At 34.5% G+C, this 20,113-nt stretch overlaps 1 protein-coding gene across 1 annotated transcript in view; it reads right to left on the minus strand.

Moving 5' to 3' along the window:
- GALNT13 (polypeptide N-acetylgalactosaminyltransferase 13) overlaps positions 1-20,113 on the minus strand; it is a 445,056-nt gene that overhangs the window by 7,203 nt on the left and 417,740 nt on the right. Inside the window, exon 10 of the mRNA XM_069472524.1 lies at positions 1,189-1,323. Within this exon, the coding sequence (XP_069328625.1) occupies positions 1,189-1,323 (135 nt within the window). The remainder of the gene's footprint in view (positions 1-1,188; positions 1,324-20,113) is intronic.

Genomic DNA, 20,113 nt, shown 5'->3' on the forward strand with positions numbered 1-20,113 from the left:
GTCTTAGTATAACACACTGGCACAACATAGGAAGGATTCAGGGTGTTTGTCTTTAAATATGTCTCAGAAGATTTTTTGTCCTAAGAGCCTCATGACATTATATGAATTTTAGGACCAAAATTAACCATACATAACGAGTTTCAAGTCCTATAAGAATTCTTAGGTTGAAATTCAACCTAAGAAACCACAAAATTGTGCAAACTAAAATGACATTCAAAAAGTTAAAAAAATTATCTTGTTAAAATATTAATAATACCAAAACCTCTGTAGATTGATGTTTGAAATGTTATTCTTGCAGAGTATTTTAGGCTTGCATGGAACACTGCATCTGTGAGACTCACTCACCTCTATTGTATTATTTATCTTGTAAAAATAAAGTTCAGTTCTTCTTTTAAATAAACCACTGACCATTTAATAATGTAAATGGGAAATGTAACATAGATAACCAATTCATTTTGTTACGCAAAGAGAGCTGAAAGAAATAAAGCTGTTTTCAAGAGGCAGCTGCCCTATGCGTAGGAAAATATTTCTTTTTTATTAGCTCCATCTGATGGCTGATCTGGTTTTTACACACTGCCTGGCGATAAATTCTCAACAGTAATTTTGTTTTCTCTCCCTCTCCTCTAGCAGAAAGGTGTGCTATATTTAGAAAAGGCTGCTTATCTGATTATATGACTAGTTTTTTGAATTCTGAAAAGTATTTATAATTATGCGTAGTAAAGAATTGTAACATTCTTTACAATAGTAAAGAAATCTTGTTCATCTTGTCATTTTTTTGCTTTTTAGGGTTAGAAGCATAAATATCAGTGATCACAGTGGTAGAAAATTTGAAATTTGAAAATATGAACATATTGTCAATATCATCCTATGTGCACATCTTCATATTAATATATACCCCTCCGATAAGTTTAGCTTGCCCTTTGCCTAATTTATGTTGGGCATGTGTATGGAGATAAATTTTAACACACAAAAATGACTTTATATTCCTCATTCATGTTTTATACTAATGGACCAGTTTGGTAAAAACCTATTTATATGATATGCCATTCTAATTTTATCAGATATGAGCATGCATGCTTGAGAATCCAATTGTGACAACGGGAAAAAATAACTTAGGATTTAAATGTTTTAAAAATACATAACTGAGCATAAGCATAAATAATACATAAATTAAGAAAAATACTATACCTCAGCATCATATTCCCATAACTGATTTCCTCTCATATGGTGGCATTTTAACATGATTACAGGTCCATTGAGTCTAGAGACATCCAAGCACAAGTCATCGGTTCGGATTTCTTTGTCAGCAGTGTAAGAAAATACCTGAAAATATAAAATTCAGCTAATAATCTAGTTTTTTAAAAGTTACAGTATTGCAGCTCCATCAGTGGAAGATTTCATATCGTATAAACTTGTGTTTTCAAATGATTGCTACTATGTGATATTAACAAAGCTAGTTCATTTCTCTGAGTCTTTTTCCTCAACTGCTAAATAAGAACAATGGAATCTATTTTATAGGGTTTTGGTAAAGCCTCAATGTAACAAAATTATTAAATGCTCATCATTTGCTGGCACTGTATTTCCTGCATGATACTTTCGTTAAAAAACTCACAATAAGTTAAATAAAATAAAGTTTGTAAAATGCCTGGAGCTCAATAAAAGGCAGTCCTTGTTCTTACCATCTTATCACCAATTCCCCAACTCTAGACATGATGTTGTTTTTTTTTTATATAGAAGTTTAAATCTCTCTTTCTGTAACATAAATATGTCACATAAATTTTATAAAATGTCGGTGGGTTTCTGAAAGTTGTAGAATTATCTCCTCTAGAGATCTCATTAAAGGGAGGCTGTATACTTAACTCTCTAATATGGTTTGGCGAGGCTTGACTACATTAATTCCTCTCAAAATAGCCAAGAATTGTCAAAGGAGACTGTGGACTCATTCTCAGAGAATTCAAATTGAAACTATAATAATCTTTATTATTTTGTTCCTGGTGTGAATAATTTATTTATGGCATTGATTATTAAAGTTTTATGAGGGTTATTATGTACATAATCATAAAATGCATTTTCTTCTTTTGGCTACGATAAGCATAGTTCATTACTCTGTGTGTTTTTCTTTTTTCCTTGCAATGTCAATAAGGGACATAATAACAAAGGTTCTCTCAGGGTCTTCTTGTTTCCCAAAGACATCTGATAAAATCTGAGGAAGTCAGCTTTACCAATAACATAAACTCTGAGCCCTAGTTGTAAACTGAACAAGTTGGAAGGGTTGCACTGCTACTCAGGATTTCTATGAAAATCATAAAAAGTGGTGAAAAGAAGTTGCACAGTGATGGAATCCAAGTACCCTCTTAAGCCAAACTCCTAAAAGGAAATTCTTCACAAAAGTTATCCATGCCATTCAACAATATAAAATTTTGAGAGGTATTTGAAGTTCATTTATTAATAATTCAATTATATAAAATTTATTGTAGATTTCATATTTGGAAATAACAAATAAATTTTATATTTTTATTATTTTTTCATGTTCGTCATACTTTTGATGAAAAACTGAAAGAAGAATAAAAGAAAAACCCACCAAAGATAAGTATTTGTATCCTCCCAAACAGTAATTTTGAGAACACAATTACAAACTTATTTAATTATTAATAAATAACTGAATCTGGATCTTAAATTGAGGGAGGGAAATTTCCACAGAGATTTCTTTTGCGTATTATAGGGTTATTTGAATAGTGAAGGATAATCTTCCACATTACAATTGTTGCCTTATAATTGTGTACAAATGCCCGTGTAAAAATAGACACCAGAACATCTACATTCAGCATTACTTTTCTATAGTTAGTACTGTATAATAATGGCTTCAACAAAGATTCACCTCAGGTCTCTTAAGATAGTTTGAAAACTGTACCTGTTGAAAGTTCTAGAGAGTAGTCTACTACAGTCTTTATTTCTCAATCTCCAATTCAGATTTATGTTTTGGTCAATTAGTAGATATCTTAAGTAATTTACATTCAAGAAAGATGTATTTATAGAATGTTTTCTGAGCCTATATATGCATCTATGAGATTATATATATTTTTTTGCCCTTTCTACTTGAAAAAAAGGTTAATTGATGTTAAAATGCTTGGCCCACAGGTAATTTTTCTGAAAGAAAAAACTGAAGATAATGCTTCATTATTTTCTGGCATTAATATAAAATCAGTATTAATTTGCTTTTTGTACCTGAGAAAAATCTCATTTTTATGCTTGATTGTTTCTAGGATATTTTTTACTCTTTATAATAATAAAAAATCAGGGCATGTCAGTATATACCTAACTTTCTTGATTTTATCTGAGAATTATTAGGTTTGATATTAATTATTTATCCTTTATAGCTATTATGTTTTAACCCATAATTATTCTTTGTGCACTTTTTCATATCTACTACTGTCAAAGGTTCATAGAACCCACTTTGGGTATACTGAATATTACATGCAAAATACTTTGTAGAGATCCTAGCAAATAGAAAGAATTTAGTAACTGATATTTAGAGGAGTTATTACCAGTCCTGGAGCCAATCCCAGGTTGTGGAGTTGTATGTGGATTCTTGCTTTGATGATCTACCCAGTATCCTCAAAGAATTTTAGGACAGGAGCCCAGTATTTTTTGCTCTTATCTGTCTGTGCCCACCCCTTGGCTACTACATAAAGTCCTGAGGGAGAAGTTATTAATACCAAACGACAGATTTTCCTAATACTTTCAGCATAGTGCTAGCTCTACATATTGTGGCACTCTAGAATTATTACTTCTGAGTTCCTTTATGATTTGGGGGAAAACCTCAAATTTCTTGCTGGATTTCCTAGGAAGCAGCTATTCTATATGCTGCTGCCTGTCTCAATACCCCACATACACTATCTCAGAGGGTATGTGTAATGTGTAACCCATTCTCCTTCATTGTAGTTAAAATCTTCGTGCCTGACCATAATGTAAGATAAAATATTCCAAACCTGAAAGCCTACGAAGCACTTTATCTTAAACTGTCACACATGTTGATAACTACAATACACAAGATTGATTCATTCATTAGTTTTCTCTTACAAAAAAATAAAAACTATTCTTTCTCCTTTTCTAGTTATCACCCAAATTGCTTTATCACTGGTTACCAATACTTGTTCCTACTAAAGCAGAACTGAGTTACACAAATGATAGACTTAGCGTGTTTTCAGTTACTCCAATGCCAGACTGACTTTCGTGATAATTAATTAGTTCAGAGTCTAATCACTTTAATTAAGCTAAGATGACCAGAAGCAGAGTAAAACAATCAATCTCTGTGTCCTTCCTTCCAATATAAAAGAGTAGATAGGGAGGAAGATAACATTAATTGAGCACCTACCTGTGTAAGAGACTGTGATGTACTTCATATATATTAAATTGGCCTTTTTGTTTTATTGTGCAATTACATTCATATTCCTATGAATGAATAACTTACAGTATTGTAGAGCCTAATAAATAGAGCTCTTTACATAAATTACATAGATTTAATAGTTTATGGTATTTTGGAAATTTTGTGATTTACAGCTTATGTTGCCTAAATACGTAAAATTCTGAGCTATCTGGTAATACACATGTTGTTGTGTAGTCGGTTGGTCAAGCTAGGTCTACAAAAAACTACTAAAAAGGCTATTTTTACTCGGTGCTGTTAATTTCAGCTATGTTATAAGATAGTGATGGCGACAGAGATGATGGAACCTATGCTCCATTTTGTGGATCTTGTTGATATTTATGCCTTCCAAAACTACTCTGATCACTGTAGCAATTCAGTTTTTATCGTCTCCTATTGTATTAGTTTACTAGGGTTGCCATAATAATGCTGGACTTGGTGGCTTAAAGAACAGAAATTTATTTCCTAACAGTTATGTAGGTTAGTCCAAGAGGAAGATGTCAGTAGGGTTGGTTTCTTCTGAGGCATCTTTGCTTGGCTTGAAGATGGCCGTCTTCTCCCTGTGCCTTCACATGGTCTCACCTCTGTGCCTGTCTGTGTCCTGATCTCTTTTTCTTAAAGGACACCAGTCATATTAGAGTAGGGCCCACATGATGATTTCATTTTACTTTATCCTCTTTAAAGACCTTACTTACAAATACAATCATATTCTGAGGTACTGGGGGGAAAGGACATCAACACATGAATTGGAAGGGAGACAATTCACAATTTAGCTCAGAACACCTATTAACCTTTTAAAATGTATTGAAAAAGACAATATAACTTTTCCTCCTCCTAAGTGAAAACTCTTTTGTGCATGACTTTTTGGCTTTCTAGGTTGTGTTGGGATTCAATTCAGAAATTAGAATGTGCTGTTCAGCATTATTTATCAAAACTCTAAACATAATGCAATGTTAAATCTTCTCCCCTTCTCAAAATTGGACCTGCTTTCTGTTGGCAGCTTGCAGTGGAAAAGGCCATCTTTGACTTCTGTATTTCACTGTCTTAAGCTTCTTCTTTTACTCATCACCCCTGCCTACTTCCAAATTCCCCCAGGCTGCTAATCAATATTTTACTCTTCAAAGATAGTAAAACTGTAGGAAAGGTCTTACTTGAATTGTTTCTTTATAACTTCCTTTTGTTCTCTGGCCTGGCAGAGATTTAAATCTCCCTGTCCTGAGAGTATTTGTGGTTTTGTAGAAGAAATTCTCTTCCCTGAGCACTTCTCAATGCAGTTCTAATGAAGAGAACAATGCATATTTTATAAGTGAGGTACTTTTTGTGACCTGGCAAACTCTGGGAGGCAAGTTGACCATAGGCAGTGTAGTTAGTTCCCTTAATCTATTTAATAGTTGTCACAAGCCAGCTTTATCATGCAAGTCAGGTCATAGCCCGCCACACTCTACAAGTGCAAGAAGAAGCACATAACAAGCTCTCAAAGTGGTGCCCTACATAATTTACAGGGCCCAGTGCAAAATGCAAATGCAAGAAATATTGTTAAAAAAATTATCAAGAATTTCAAAATTATAGGGCCCTTCATGGTTGCACACGCAAGAAGCCATCCCTTCCTTGAGTCCTTCTCTTACTGGAAGCTAGAACCCCAGCCCCTCCTCTCTAGAGAAAGGGCAACTACTCTCTCCATAGAAAATCTTACAATTTTCTCCATATTCTAATACCTTCCATTATGGGTTGAATTGTGTCCCCCAAAATGATATGTTGAAGTCGTAACCACCAGTATCTCAGATAGTGAACTTTTTTGGAAACAGTTTTTATTATAAGGTCATAATGGTGTAGGGTGGAGCCTCAATCCAAAATGACTAGGGTCATAAAAAGAGAACAGAAACATACAGAGAAAAAACAGCCATGTGATCACAAAGGCAGAGACTGGAGGGGTGCATCTACAAGCCATGGGACACCAAGGATTGCTGGCAAACATTTGGCAAACACTAGGAGCTAGAAGAGGCAAAGAATGATTCTCCCCCAGGTTTCAGAACAGGTATGGCACTTCTGAAGCCTTGATTTCAGACTTCTAGCCTCCAGAACTGTGGAACAATAAATTTGTATTGCTTTGAGCTACCCAGTTTGCTTTACCTTGTCATGAAAGCCCCAGGAAATGAATACACCTCCTTTTACTCCTTATGCTTGAAGACATGAAACCAGTTTTCCAAATTGTCATTGCAAATTTTGCATAAGGAAGTCTGATTTTAGATTTCATGTTTATTGGATCTTAGTGTCTGGGCTGAAAATTCTAACATCCAGTTATATTTTCCAAAAGCATCAAATCAATCATTTTCATAATAATTTTATATTTAGATACAGCTTCATAAAATGGTTGTTTACTATGATAAGGTGATTTATCTGATTGCATACTTTATTGAGGTCATATTGATTTCTGTCTCTGAATTGATATTGTACTCAAATGCGTACTATATATAAAGGATGATAGCCAAGTCCAATCTTAATTCCTTTCAATCTCAGTATTTTTCTGTTCAGAGATGATAAGCATTTTTCATTATTTCAAATATATATATGGTTTGCTCTGGAGTTTTCTTTTTAGGAAGTAAGCCCAAAGGAATTTTATGATTCTTCAAATATCTAAAATTAAAACACCATTAAATGATTTTAAAGAATCTTTGTGTGAATGATATAAAATATTCTACATTAAATTTATACTTTATTTCAAAAGTATTTCAAAGATTAATGTTGGTATTTTGACCTCCTCCCATGAATGAAGAAAGTTCTTAATGGCACCTAGAATGGTGAATTCTTTCCAGAAGGTTTTCAGCTTATTTTGCCCACATCCATTAGAGAAATCACTGTCTATGGAAGCTACGGCCTTACAAAATGTATTTCTTAAAGAATAAGACTTGAAAGTCTAACTTATTCCTTGACTCATGGGCTGTAGAATTGATGTTGAGTTAGCAAGGATAAAAGCAACATTAATCTCCTTCTACATAGTCATTGGAGTTTTTGGGTGATCGGGTACTTTGTTAGTGTGCAATGATATTTTCAAAGGAATCTTTTCTTTTGAGCAGTAAGTTTAAACAGTAGGCTTAAAATATTCAGTAAATCATGCTGTAAACAGATGTGCTGTCTTCCAAGCTTTGTTTTTCCATCAATAGAGCATAGGCAGAGTAGGTTTAGCATAATTTAAGTGCCCTAGGATTTTCAGAATGGTAAATGAGCACTGGCTTCAACTTAAAGTCACCAGCTGCATTAGTCCCTAACAAAAGAGGCAACCTGTCCTTTAATCTTTGAAGCCAGGCATTGACTTTTCTTTTCTAGCTATGAAAGTCCTGGACGACACCTTCTTTCAATATAAGGCTGTTTACTCTACATTGAAAACCTGTTGTTTAATGTAGCCATATTCATCTTAGCTAGATCTTCTGCATAACTTATGGCAGCTTCTACCATGGCAACTGCGGCTCCACCTTGCACTTTTATATTATGGAGGTGGCTGGTTTCTTTAAACCTCATGAGCCAACTTCCTCACTTTTCTCAGCCTTCACAGAGAGTTAGGGCCTTGCTCTGGATTAGGCTTTGGCTTAAAAGAATGTTTTGGCTGGTTTGATCTTCAATCCAGACCACTAAAACTTTCTCCGTATCAGCAATAAGGCTGTTTTACTTTCTTATTATTTGTGTGTTAACTGGAGTAACACATATAATTTCCTTCAAGAACTTTTCCTTTGCCTCCACAACTTGGCCAACTGTTTCAGCCTATCTTGGCTTTTGACATGCCATCCTCACTAAGCTTAATCATTTCTTGCTTTTGATTTAAAGTGAGAGATGTGTGACTCTTTCTTTCACTTGAAAACTTAGAGGCCATTATAGGATTATTATTTGCCCTAATTCCAATATTGTTGTGTCTCAGGGAATAGAGAGACCCGAGGAGAGAGATAATGAGATGGGGAAATGGCCAGTCTAAGAACACACATAACATTTATTAAATGGGATGTCTTATGTGGGTGTAGTTCATGGCCCCCCAAAACAATTACAATAATAACACCAAAAATCACTGGTCATAGATCACCATAAAAGACATAATAATGATAAAAAAGTTTGCAATATGGTGAGAATTAACAAAATGGGACACAAAGACATGAAGTGAGCACACGCTGTTGGAAAAATGGCACCAACAGACTTTTTCCATGCAGAATTGCCACAAATTTCAATTTGTAAAAAATGCAATATCTTTAAGGTGCAATAATGTGAAGTGCAATAAAATGAAGAGTAAAAAAATAGGGTATGCCTGTGTGTATATATATTCATTTTTGTTTTGTTTTATTACTTTTATTAAGGTATGGTTTATAAATATATATATATATATTGTGTGTATTCAAAATGTCTATAATTATATTTGATTTGTAGGTTTTGATTTCCCTATGGCTTTGATTTATAAAATACTTTTCTTGTTGAGTTCTTCAGGACAATATTTACTATAAGAGTTCACAGTTTGAAGGGTTTCTGTATACCAAATTATGCTAACTGCCTCACTTTTTAAATGAAACTGAAGCCAAAAATGTTATAGGATTCACTCAATATGCCCAAGCTGCTTAGTGACAGAGGTCTCTCTAGACCCCAAGCTCAACTCTGTGTCACTGTTCTTTTATGTGATTATATTAATACCCTTTACACACCCATCATTTAGCCATTTAGGACCTCTGGAGTCTCTGGGAGATCACATTAGGTATTTGGAATGCAGTCAATTTGAGAATCTGTCGACAACAATCCAAAGGAATAACTTATAAGAAAATAAATACATCATAATAGTTTTCTCCCCTTATTATGTAAAAATATACCCCTAAATTTACATTTAAATAAAATGGAAAATTATTTAACAATAAAAATTAGAGGCTTAGCAATGTGATTTACTTTTTAAAATGTTCTCTCACCCTGTATGTCACACCATCCTGAGGTCAGCATGGAGAATGCATACATGGAATTGAATTCATCAGTGGAGCTGCCAGAGACTTTTGTTCCCAGGCAGTACATTTTCTATGTCTTAATTGACTTCAGGCTTTACCCATAGGCTGTTAGCTTAGTGGTTTGTGTAGAGAAGGGTAAGGAGAAGTAGGTAGCTTCTAGCTGTGTACCCTTAACTTACCCTTACACACCTAGATGATATCTATAGTCTTTTACAGCTTTAGTGCTCTCAAATTCTATTGTTAACAACAGGATGTGGGTGTGTGTCTCATGTTCAATATTCTCATCCTATTGTCAACATCACCTGTGAAGCCTTAAATTTTCCCCTTTCATCTCAATATAACTATATATAACAATTTGATGCTTCTCAGTTTGTGCTCAGCAAGTCATCTCATTCTTCCATCTCTGACTATTGTTTTGTGCTGATCACATCACTAGGACTATCCTTTCCGCTCCACTTAGCCATGGAAAAGACTATCCTCCTTAAAGCATTAGAACATTCTTCACTTTTTTCATTTAGCCCTTTGTAACAACTTTTACCCAGATAGCTTCTTTGCATTGAACTGCAGGTAGCTATTAACTCTGTATATATTTGGAGCAGGATACCACTATAACAAGGGGCTTTGGAAAATTACACAGACCTGGGTTTGAAAGCCATTACCATCAGAACCAGAGGTACTGGGAGGCTTTTCAAAATCTTGGATTTCTCATCTGAGAAAAGGCATAAATATGCCTCTTGTTTCATGGGCTATTTTAGAGACCACATAGGGCAATTCAAGTAAGCTCTAAGCATGGTACCTGTCTCAAGTAATGTCTAAATATTAGTGATTATCTGTGCAACATTCATGCATAAAATCTACATTTGACTACATTTTGCCTCATCTTTTCCCATTGGTGTTTTATGTTTTTTTTTTTTTTTTTTTTAAACCTTGTTGACCCAGTAACAATGCTAAGAATATATTTTGAATCCTTATGGAAACTCTTCTAGGAAGAGAGTAGTGCCCAATAATTACTTATTGAATTGAAATGAAAAAAATTTGTCTTTGAAATTCTCTAGTCCCTTTGTGGAAACAGAGCAAGAGTGTAAGATAATACAATAAGCTGTATGTGCTAATACAATAACAAAATGTGGCTGACATTTCTATTTTCTTTCTACTTCATTGTTAAATCCTCCTGCTTTAAACATTACTGATGTTAAAGTTTATGTATTTTTAATACTTGACTCTGCCCTGAAGGATTTTAAAGAAAGTCTACAATTCATGAAATCTAATATATAAACATTATGCTCCACATACTTATATTTTACTATTGCAGTATTCAATAATATAAATGGCAAATTTAAGCAATGTATTCCAATTGGAAATCCCTTCCAAAATATTTCCCACCAGACATGCTTGAATTTGCAGATGCTGCTTTTTCTGCTTTTTATGTGACTGTGGTACAATTTGCAGGTGGTCCAAGGCTCCCGTTCCCTGGTGTACATGCCCTAACAGTGGTTCCAACCGTTTTGGCCCCAGGGACTGTTTTCATGGAAGACAATTTTTCCACGGACTGAGAAGGAAGAAGATGGTTTTAGGATGATTCCACTGCATTACATTTATTATGCACTTTATTTCTATTATTATTATATTGTAATATATAATGAAATAATTATACAATTCACCATAGGTTGGGGACTTCTGCTATAAAACCTCCTTCCCTTGAATGTGGGGCAGACTGGGACAATGACAGGACAGCCACTTCAGGATTATGTTATGTCATGTAAGATATGATATACAACCTCAGATAAGAAACTGAAGAGAGAGATTCTCCTGCTTGCCTTGAGGATGAAAACTGCCATGTTTTGGAGAGGGCTATGTGGCAGGAAACTGAGGCCTGCTTCTACCTGCTGAGAACAACCCCTGGTAGAGAGCCAGGAAACAAAGATGGGGAATCAGCTGCAAGGAACTCAATTCTACCAACAACCAGGGAGCCCAGATGATGACGCCAAGCCTCAGACGAGATCACAGCTTTGGCTGACACCTGGATTTCATCTGTATTCAACCCTGAGCAGAGAATCCAGCAAGGCTGTGCCTGAATTTCTCCTACAGAACTGTGAGATAATAATTTTGTGCTGTTTTAAGCCACTAAATCTGTAGTAATTTGTTATGTAACAATAGAAAACCAGTACAAGGACCATCAGGAAAAAGGAAACATATGCAAAAACTAGAATTGTTCTCACTATGTGGAATACCTTTCGCACTCTGTCTTGGTCATTCTTTTATTCTTTTAATGATTCATTCACCTATGTACTCAACAGGTACTTTTGAGTATGTTGGAGGTGTCAGGCTTTATCCAAACATGGCCTTTGTGAAAACCTGGGCTTAAATACAAAAACATCTAAGTGTGAGGCAACAGTTCTGCAAGAGTTTCTCCCACTGTTCCAACCTCCCTTGAGCTCTGTGTTCTGTGTTCTTATTGTAATGATTTTCTGTAACAACTTATCTTTCCCTTGATGGTATTCTTCCCTACGTCTTCCTGATTATATCATTCCTTAAATACTTACTCTATGAAGAATCAGCCCTCAAACATGTAAATTGCAAGGTAAGAAAAGTGAACTACTGGATGGGATATTCTCCTTCAGCCACGTGCAACATATATACGTGGGTTCCCTTTATAACTATCTCATTGCTTGGTACCACTGTGTTGTAAGATATCTGGTCTTTGAGGTTCTTACTGATTTATGCCTGTAAATGCAAAATAGGCATAACAGCAATAATAGATGTCATTCACATGACATCTATATAAGCTATTACATATGCTTTGGTGTTTGTTTTATTAACTACAAATTAATGGTAGAAAGCTTTTTGATATCCTATCTGAATGTCTTTCACTGGGGTTTTGTAACATTTCATACCTTTTAAAAGCTTTTCACTTACATTATATCATTGGTCACTTCCTAAAACTCTGGTGTATGGTACATAATTAGATAAAATCTGAAAAGGAAAACAATAATGTCCTAGATGGTACAAAGATGCACATTTTGTGTAACAGTTGCAACCACCTCTTATCTGTAGAGATGACCTAATCTTTAGTTTAAAGTAAATAAAATATTGAAAATTAACCTCCCAATTTGTTACCACAACATTTGCATTGGGTGCAAATAATACTAAATTTTTCTAGGTGGTTTCAAAGATTAAGAAATCTTATTTACCTACGGCATTCAGTATCACTGCAAACTAAGAGCAGAGTCTATTTAGTTTGGGTTCCTCCAAAAACAAACACTGAGACAAAGATTCAAGTACAAGTAGTTTAATAGGGAGATTGATCCCAGGAAAGACCAGTGTGGGGTTAGGGAAGGAAAAAACGAGAGTAAAGTTTAAATTATCAAATTATTTACACTGTGGGGCACTAGAGCTTAATTCTCTGGCAATCAATGTAGAACAAACACCTCAGAGGCAGTCCCCTCAAAGAGTGAAGGAGCTAGGATATTTATATATCATCTCCCCTAGGTTTTGCTTAGGGTGAGCTTCCGGGGAGTATAATTTGTTAATTCCCTAAGTGTGAGCAGGTAGGCAAGCAACCTTTGTTAGAGAAAACCCTCAGGCAAAGGGGCGGAGGTGCTGGTCTTTGGATGTTGGGCTAGAAGCAAATGCAAGGAGAGAAAGTAAACAACATTTTGGGAGCAACTTCTGTGTGCTAGGCAAGATAGCTGTCATTTAAAATATATCGTATATTAAATATGCTATAGCACACATCACATATTATTATTCCTCTTTTATGAATTAGGAATATCAGGCTTGCAAAGTTTAAGTAAATTCTCCAAAGTCACTCAGTTTGCAAGTAGGAGAACGAGTCTCTGAACTATTGGCTGGCAGGCCCCAAATCCTGTGTTCTTTCTGCACACTTAGCAGTTTGCTTCTTGGTGATAATTTAAAAAAAAATTAAACTCTAGACTTTATTCAGATTTCATTAGTTTTTGCATAATGTTGCCATATGATCCCATGCTCATTTTTTTCTAGGATCCCATCCCACATCCCAATCATCATATCCCCTTATCCTACTCAGACCGATGCTCAGACTTTTCTCTTTTTGATGATGGTTTTGAGGAGTATTAGTCAGGTATTTTATAGAAAGTCTTTCACTTTGGATTTGTCTAATGTATATCTCATGGTTGGATTGTGGTTATAGGTTTTTAGGAGGAAGACCACAAAGGTGTAGTGCTAGTCTCACCACATCACATCAAAGGTGCATGATATCACTATGAGTCACAGTGCAGAACCTTGATTACAACCCCAAGGTAGTATTTGCCAGTGTTTCTCAACTGTACAGTTACCACCATCCCGTGCCATGTTCTACTTTTTGGAAGTAAGTCAACACAGGCCACGTGCAACAGGGGGAGGAGAGTTAACTTCCACCTCCTGGAGGGGGGATCATCTACAGAAATTATCTGAAATTCATCTGTACAGGAGATCCCAGAGATGAATTTTAATGTGTCTCTAAAAATGTCAGTCTAAAATTGGGGGTCATGTCTTTATGTTAGATTTATATGTAATACCACATTGAGATTCCCACATTTAAAAAAGAAATCCAGTTCATGGGCACTTGATTAACTCACTGAATGAAGGAAAATTCGAGGTACCTTTGGTAGGTGGATTGGACTGTGACAATTTCTGCCACCCAGGGGTGGTACTTGCTCTCAGTAATGTGTAAGCCATGAATTGACTACTACTGGCCATGGGTGGCCCATCAAAGCCACTTTGATCATTCCCTGGTGTTACAATGGCCCTAAATGCATCTCTGAATTTTTTGGTTAAAAAAACAAACAACTTTTGCATGTTATAGCCATATATTCATATTTTACTTCTTTTAAATAAAATGAATATCCCAAATCTTTTTAGAAAGTTAGAGCTACAGAGTTGGAGTAGAAATATGTCTCTCTGGTAGGGTTTCCTTAGAAGACTAAGATTTTCTATTAGAAATTGGAATGGACACTAGGCTGTTTCCATGGTAACCTACTGAAGCCTTTTTCCTTTAATGGGAAGGTGTCATTTCCGTACACACCACATGTAGCTTCTTGCTTTGTATTGGATCAAATCCTTTGATAACAGAATAAAAGACATGAATTGAAAACATTTCTATAGTCTGTTCCTGCTTGCTGTGAAATTATACTTGGGTACTAAATAACAAGAATAAAAAGCCCTTTGCATTTTGGCTATATTCACTATGTCATTTTTAATAACAAAAGTGCATGGCCAAGTATTTTCATGATGTTTATTGCAAATAGGTTATAAGCTATCCTTTGACAGCCTTTGTAGTCTGAAAGCATTTTTCTCCTTTTGTCCCCTCAGGTCAAAATTCCCTTGCCTGATATTTACATTCTATTGTAATCTCAGCTCCTTGACTTATAAAACTTAATTTTCCACGGTCCCAGTCCAGGCCTTCAACTCTATTTGTGCCAATATTCTCACTGTCCTTGCACACACTCCATTCTCTGTGATCATGACTGCTTTGTGCAGCCTTTTAGATCCATTCCTGTCCTTATCAGACCTTCTTCTCAATGCTTCTTGTAGAGCATATGAATACTTGTTGTATTGTTAATGAATTTTTTGTATATCCAATGAGATTGAGTGTAGGGTTTGTGTGCCTGTTTACTGATTTATATTTCCTCTTGTTACAAAGCAGATTTAAACAGAATATATATATGTATATGTATACATATATATACATACACACACATATATAAAATAGGTAAAAAATAAACGAGGAAAAAACCCCATCTCACACTGCTAATTTTTTGCTTCTATTTAGTGAAGAATGCAATAAAATACTAGAAAATATATAGGAAAAATTATCTTTTGCAAAGGAAAAATATTTGACATACTTCAGAATAAATAAAAATGATAGCTTTTAATGATTAGAATAGATCATTAATTTGGAGAATTAGCTAATAAAATTAAAAAGAATTTTTTCATAATTTATACAGAAAAATGACAATTGCATGATATCTCAGATGAAATTTCTTTTTAATTTGACATCAAGAGTATATAATTAGATGGGCATGGTGGCTCACGCCTGTAGTCCTAGCACTCTGGGAGGCCAAGGTGGGAGGATCACTCGAGGTCAGGAGTTCAAGACCAGTCTGAGCAAGAGCGAGACCCCGTCTCTACCAAAAATAGAAAGAAATGATCTGGACAGCTAAAAAAATACATAAAATATTAGCTGGGCATGGTGGCGCATGCCTGTAGTCCCAGCTACTCGGGAGGCTGAGGCAGAAGGATTGCTTAAGCCCAGGAGTTTGAGGTTGCTGTGAGGTTGACACCATGGCACTCTATCCCAGGCAACAGAGTGAGACTCTGGCTCAAAAAAAAAAAAAAAAAAAAAAAGAGTATATAATTAGGGCCATTAAAATATAGGCGATATTTTGTTGGTATAGTTTGACTATTATGTCTACGTTTCTAACAAGGCAAAATATATATGGAATATATAGTTAACTTTAAATAAATGAAACAATTAAAACATTTGTTTTCAGCCATGTAGATAAATGTGTAGTTTGCATTTGATTAGTTTCCTCACTTGGGGTTATCTTAAATAATATTTTATATATGATGACTTCTTTTAAAAATTGATGAATTTTAAGCAAGGAATGCTTAAAAATTTTGGTGCTATCAAAATATTATACCTGATCTTTCTATTTGACTTGCAGATTTCCTACATTTTTTTTTTTTTTTACCAACTTTATTTTTCTCTTACTGGGATAAATTATTAGCATTGATTGGCCAAATATTTGAACATGAACTTTTTATCTAGTTTTATGTTATCTTGGTTTCATTGTGCTATCTTTTATGAAAAACTAAGTTTTCATATTCTAAAGGGAAAAAAATACCTAGAAGTATTGTTGCCTAATTTCTTCCAAAAGTGTAAGAATTTAATAACTAGGATAGAATTGGGAATGCAGTAAGATGAAGAATATTTTAGGTACAGCAAAGAAAATGATCACAAGTATGGATTCGGCTTGGCTTCTTGAGAATATAAAAGTGGACTAGGCAGCACTTAATTTAGAAATCATAGACATTATTTACCTTACTTAGAAAATAATTAATAAATTGGCTTTTACTACTAGATTAAGCAAAGATAAAATTTACTAAAAAGTGCTTAAATTGGTAATTTTAAGTAATTATGTCCTCATTGAAAGGTAGGCACTGAAGCAGATGGTCTAAGGGGGAGAGAAAAACCGAAGATTATTTCAAAAGACCTTAATATTCTTCACATAGAGTAGATTCATTCATTCCTACCTTTTAAAATTTTTTTAAAAATATTATAATAAATATGTAAAATGTTGACAGGAAGATTACTTGAATAAGGAAGCAGTTTAGGGTGATGGTTAAGGTTATGGCCTCAGGTCAAGAGGAATTAAGCATCAGACAGGAGAAAAGTATTTGAGGACAAAGTGGGAAAAAAAAAAATGAGAGTCAGAAGATTGAAAGAGTACACAGGAGTAAGAAGTTCTGCTGGGACTAAATATGTAGTTTAATGGAGACAAGCCTATCTTGGTAAAGTTAGTAGAAAACCTGGAGTCCTAACTGTAAGTAACAGGAGCTTCAGAGAAGATAAATTGTTGGGCAACGGGAGCAAATTGATGCTGTTAGTAGCAAAACAGTTTTCTTATAGTAGGTTTTTCAGTTAACAGCTTACCATTCTCAGTAAGAAAAGTTCTATTGATGGTGTAAGAGAGGTATGTATGCCTTTGTGTATATGTGTATCTAATGTGTGTGTGTTGAGGTTTTATTAAACCGGGGTTTAATTAAACTTCATTAAACTGTTTGCTTCATAAGAGTGTGTGATATTTCACTTTTTATGGGGCGGTTTTCAAACTATTCTGAAAATCCCATTAATAAAATGAATACGAATTTATGTACATTTTACTAAAAACTATCATTTTAATGTTTAAGCCTTATAGAAATTTAATTTTTAAGCTCTCTAAGCCTGGGTTGAAGATGATATACTTTAATTAATTGATTAATCAGTAGAATAAATATTTCTTTTGTCCTACTATTTGGATTGACATACTTTGGTATTATCATATTTTTTTAAACTTTTATTATATTTTAATGAGATTACTCTGTTGAAAATGGTTGCCAGTCGTGTTGTTAGGGAATGTGGACCACAAATTATAGAAAATAATCCAATATCTGAGGTGTAGTTTGCACGTGTTTTCTTTCTTGTGTTCATAAGTTTTAGTGCTATTTTTATTTAGAAAGTGATTTAAATTTCAACAGTGTGACTTTAAAATTAAACAGGTCAAAATTTAAAAAGAAAAAATGTTATATAACACCATGGGGAACACTTACTGTCAGCCTGGAGGGAGATTAGAGCATTCTAGTCCATCATTTTCTAAGATGCCTTCTCCTAGTCTCTAGATTGCCTTCTCCTCCAAGTTTAGTCTGGTGTCCTTCCTTGTTGCTACCATAGCCCCTTTTCCATATACTACTTTCCTTATCAAGAATCATAGTAGAAATTTTTATGATCTCAACACCAGGAATAATTGAACCTTTCTGAAGCTGGCTTACTTTTATATTATTGACACAAGAAATCATATAACCAACTTTGTACTCATAGCTAAAAAGCAAAGAGCCAAAGTGGTGACTTATTTAAATGAATGCAGGATTTCATGGAATTAATTTTAAATACTTGCTAGTCAAACGATGATGGTGTTTTCTAAATTGGGTTGCACTGACAGTTTTTCCAAAGCTTTTGAAAAGATGTCATAAGTGATAGATATTTACTATCATTACATAGAAGTATAAAAATCTCTGAGTAACTCTTACCAGGGAAAGAAAAGTGCTGAACACAATAGATTTGCTACAAGACAAAACTCAGAAAGATTAGATTACAAGTTTAAGTCCCTGCAAGTTTTACTCAACTCCAAGCTTACATAGATGTTCCTCTAATATAAATGATAATATAAGTTGCTTGAATTAAGAAAATGTTTTGTTGATTATTTGATCAAGTATTGGATTAAGATTTAAAAAAAAATTAAAACCTTTTTAACACTCTAATACAGGATTTATTAACTATTAACTAAAGAGGCCATTATTTAATATGTTAAAGATTCAGTTTTACTTTATTTTTTTATTTTTATTAACATAGGATTTAGAAATTGACAATGTTATTTACTACAATAACTATGAGAGCAAAGAGAATGCAAAAAATTAAGGCAAAATGGATCTCCAAAAACAAACTTTCTATCAGTAAAATATCCTGAAGAACCAGTAACATATAACTGAGGGCCATTCTTTGTAGAAGGCACATCATTTATTGAAGTAGCAAGATGAAATATGTTTCTAACTTTGAGGAAGGTTTAGTATCTTAGATCTTTTTCCCAAAGAGGTGGGTAATTTATGAGCTCTGAGCTATACTATTTCTGGAGGCATTTTGTGTGTGCATGTGTGTGTGTGTGTGTGTGTGTGTGTGTGCCCTTACATTAATTTCCTGTGGCTGCTAAAACAAATGACCACAAACTTGGTAGCTTTAAAGCAACAGAAATTTGTTCTTTCACATTTCAGGAGGCCAGAAGTCTAAAATCAGTTTCACTGGGTGGAAATCAAGGTATCATGGGCAGCTAGCTTTCCCTCTGGAGACTCTAGGGAAGAATCTGTTCCTTACCTATCCCAGGTTCTGGCAACTACTGTCATTCAAGGCTCATGGCCACATCACTCTAAGCTCTGCTTCTGTGGTCACATCACCTTCTTTTCTAGGTTCTTTTCCCTCTGCTTCCCTTTTATAAGGACACATGGGGTTGCATATTTAGGGCCAACCAGGGAGTCTAGCATAATCTTCCTATCTCAAGATCCTTAACAAAATCACATCTGCAAAGTCCAAAGTTGTTTTTTTTTTTTTTTGAGGCAGGGTTTTTCTTTGCTGCCCAGCCTAGAGTGTAGTGCTGTGATGATAGCTCTCTGCAACCTGAAAATCATGGGCTCAAGCGATTCACCTGCCTTGCCTCCAGAGAAGCTGGGGCCATCGTGCCTGGCTGATTTTTCTACTTTTTGTCAAGCCTCACTCAGGCTGCTCAGGCTGGCCTCAAACTTCTGGTCTCAAGTGATGCTCCCACCTTGGTCTCCCAAAGTGTTAGCACTACAGGAAGGAGACGCCAGGCCTGGCCTTGCAAAGTATTTTTTGTCATACAAGGTAACACTTGTAGGTTCCAGGGATTAGGACTTGAATATGTTTTGGGAGTCATTTTTCAGTTACCACAGCCTCAAATCCAGGCATTTCCATAAAAAACAATTTCATTCTCCAGGAAGATGATCTTCCTTTTATGTAGTTTCCTCAAAATTTTGAATTTATTTCTGTAATAATAACAGTTTCTTGAGTAAGTGAAATTTTTATAACTACTGTTTACTTATTTATTCTTTCAATAAGAATTTATTACTGTAGGAGAATTTTTTAAAAAAGGAAAAGAACTAATTCTTGCTTTAAAAAACAGTTTACAATTTATTTTTGTAGATAGGATGAGCAAACATACATAATTGAATGACAACATAGAGGTTAAAGAGTAAGAGAAATATTGGGAAATAGTATACGAGTAAGTAAAAAAAATAAGAAAAAATTTTCTATAGTGTAAATTCAGAAGAAGGAAATACAAATATAAATTGAAAAGCAGAAAAAATACAATACTATATAGAGAGGGTGGGTTTTGAAGTGAGACTAGATGGATAGAATTTACATAGTTAAAAAAATAAGGAA

This window comes from Eulemur rufifrons, chromosome 1, assembly GCF_041146395.1.
Source record: "Eulemur rufifrons isolate Redbay chromosome 1, OSU_ERuf_1, whole genome shotgun sequence".
NCBI classification, from domain to species: Eukaryota; Metazoa; Chordata; class Mammalia; order Primates; family Lemuridae; genus Eulemur; species Eulemur rufifrons.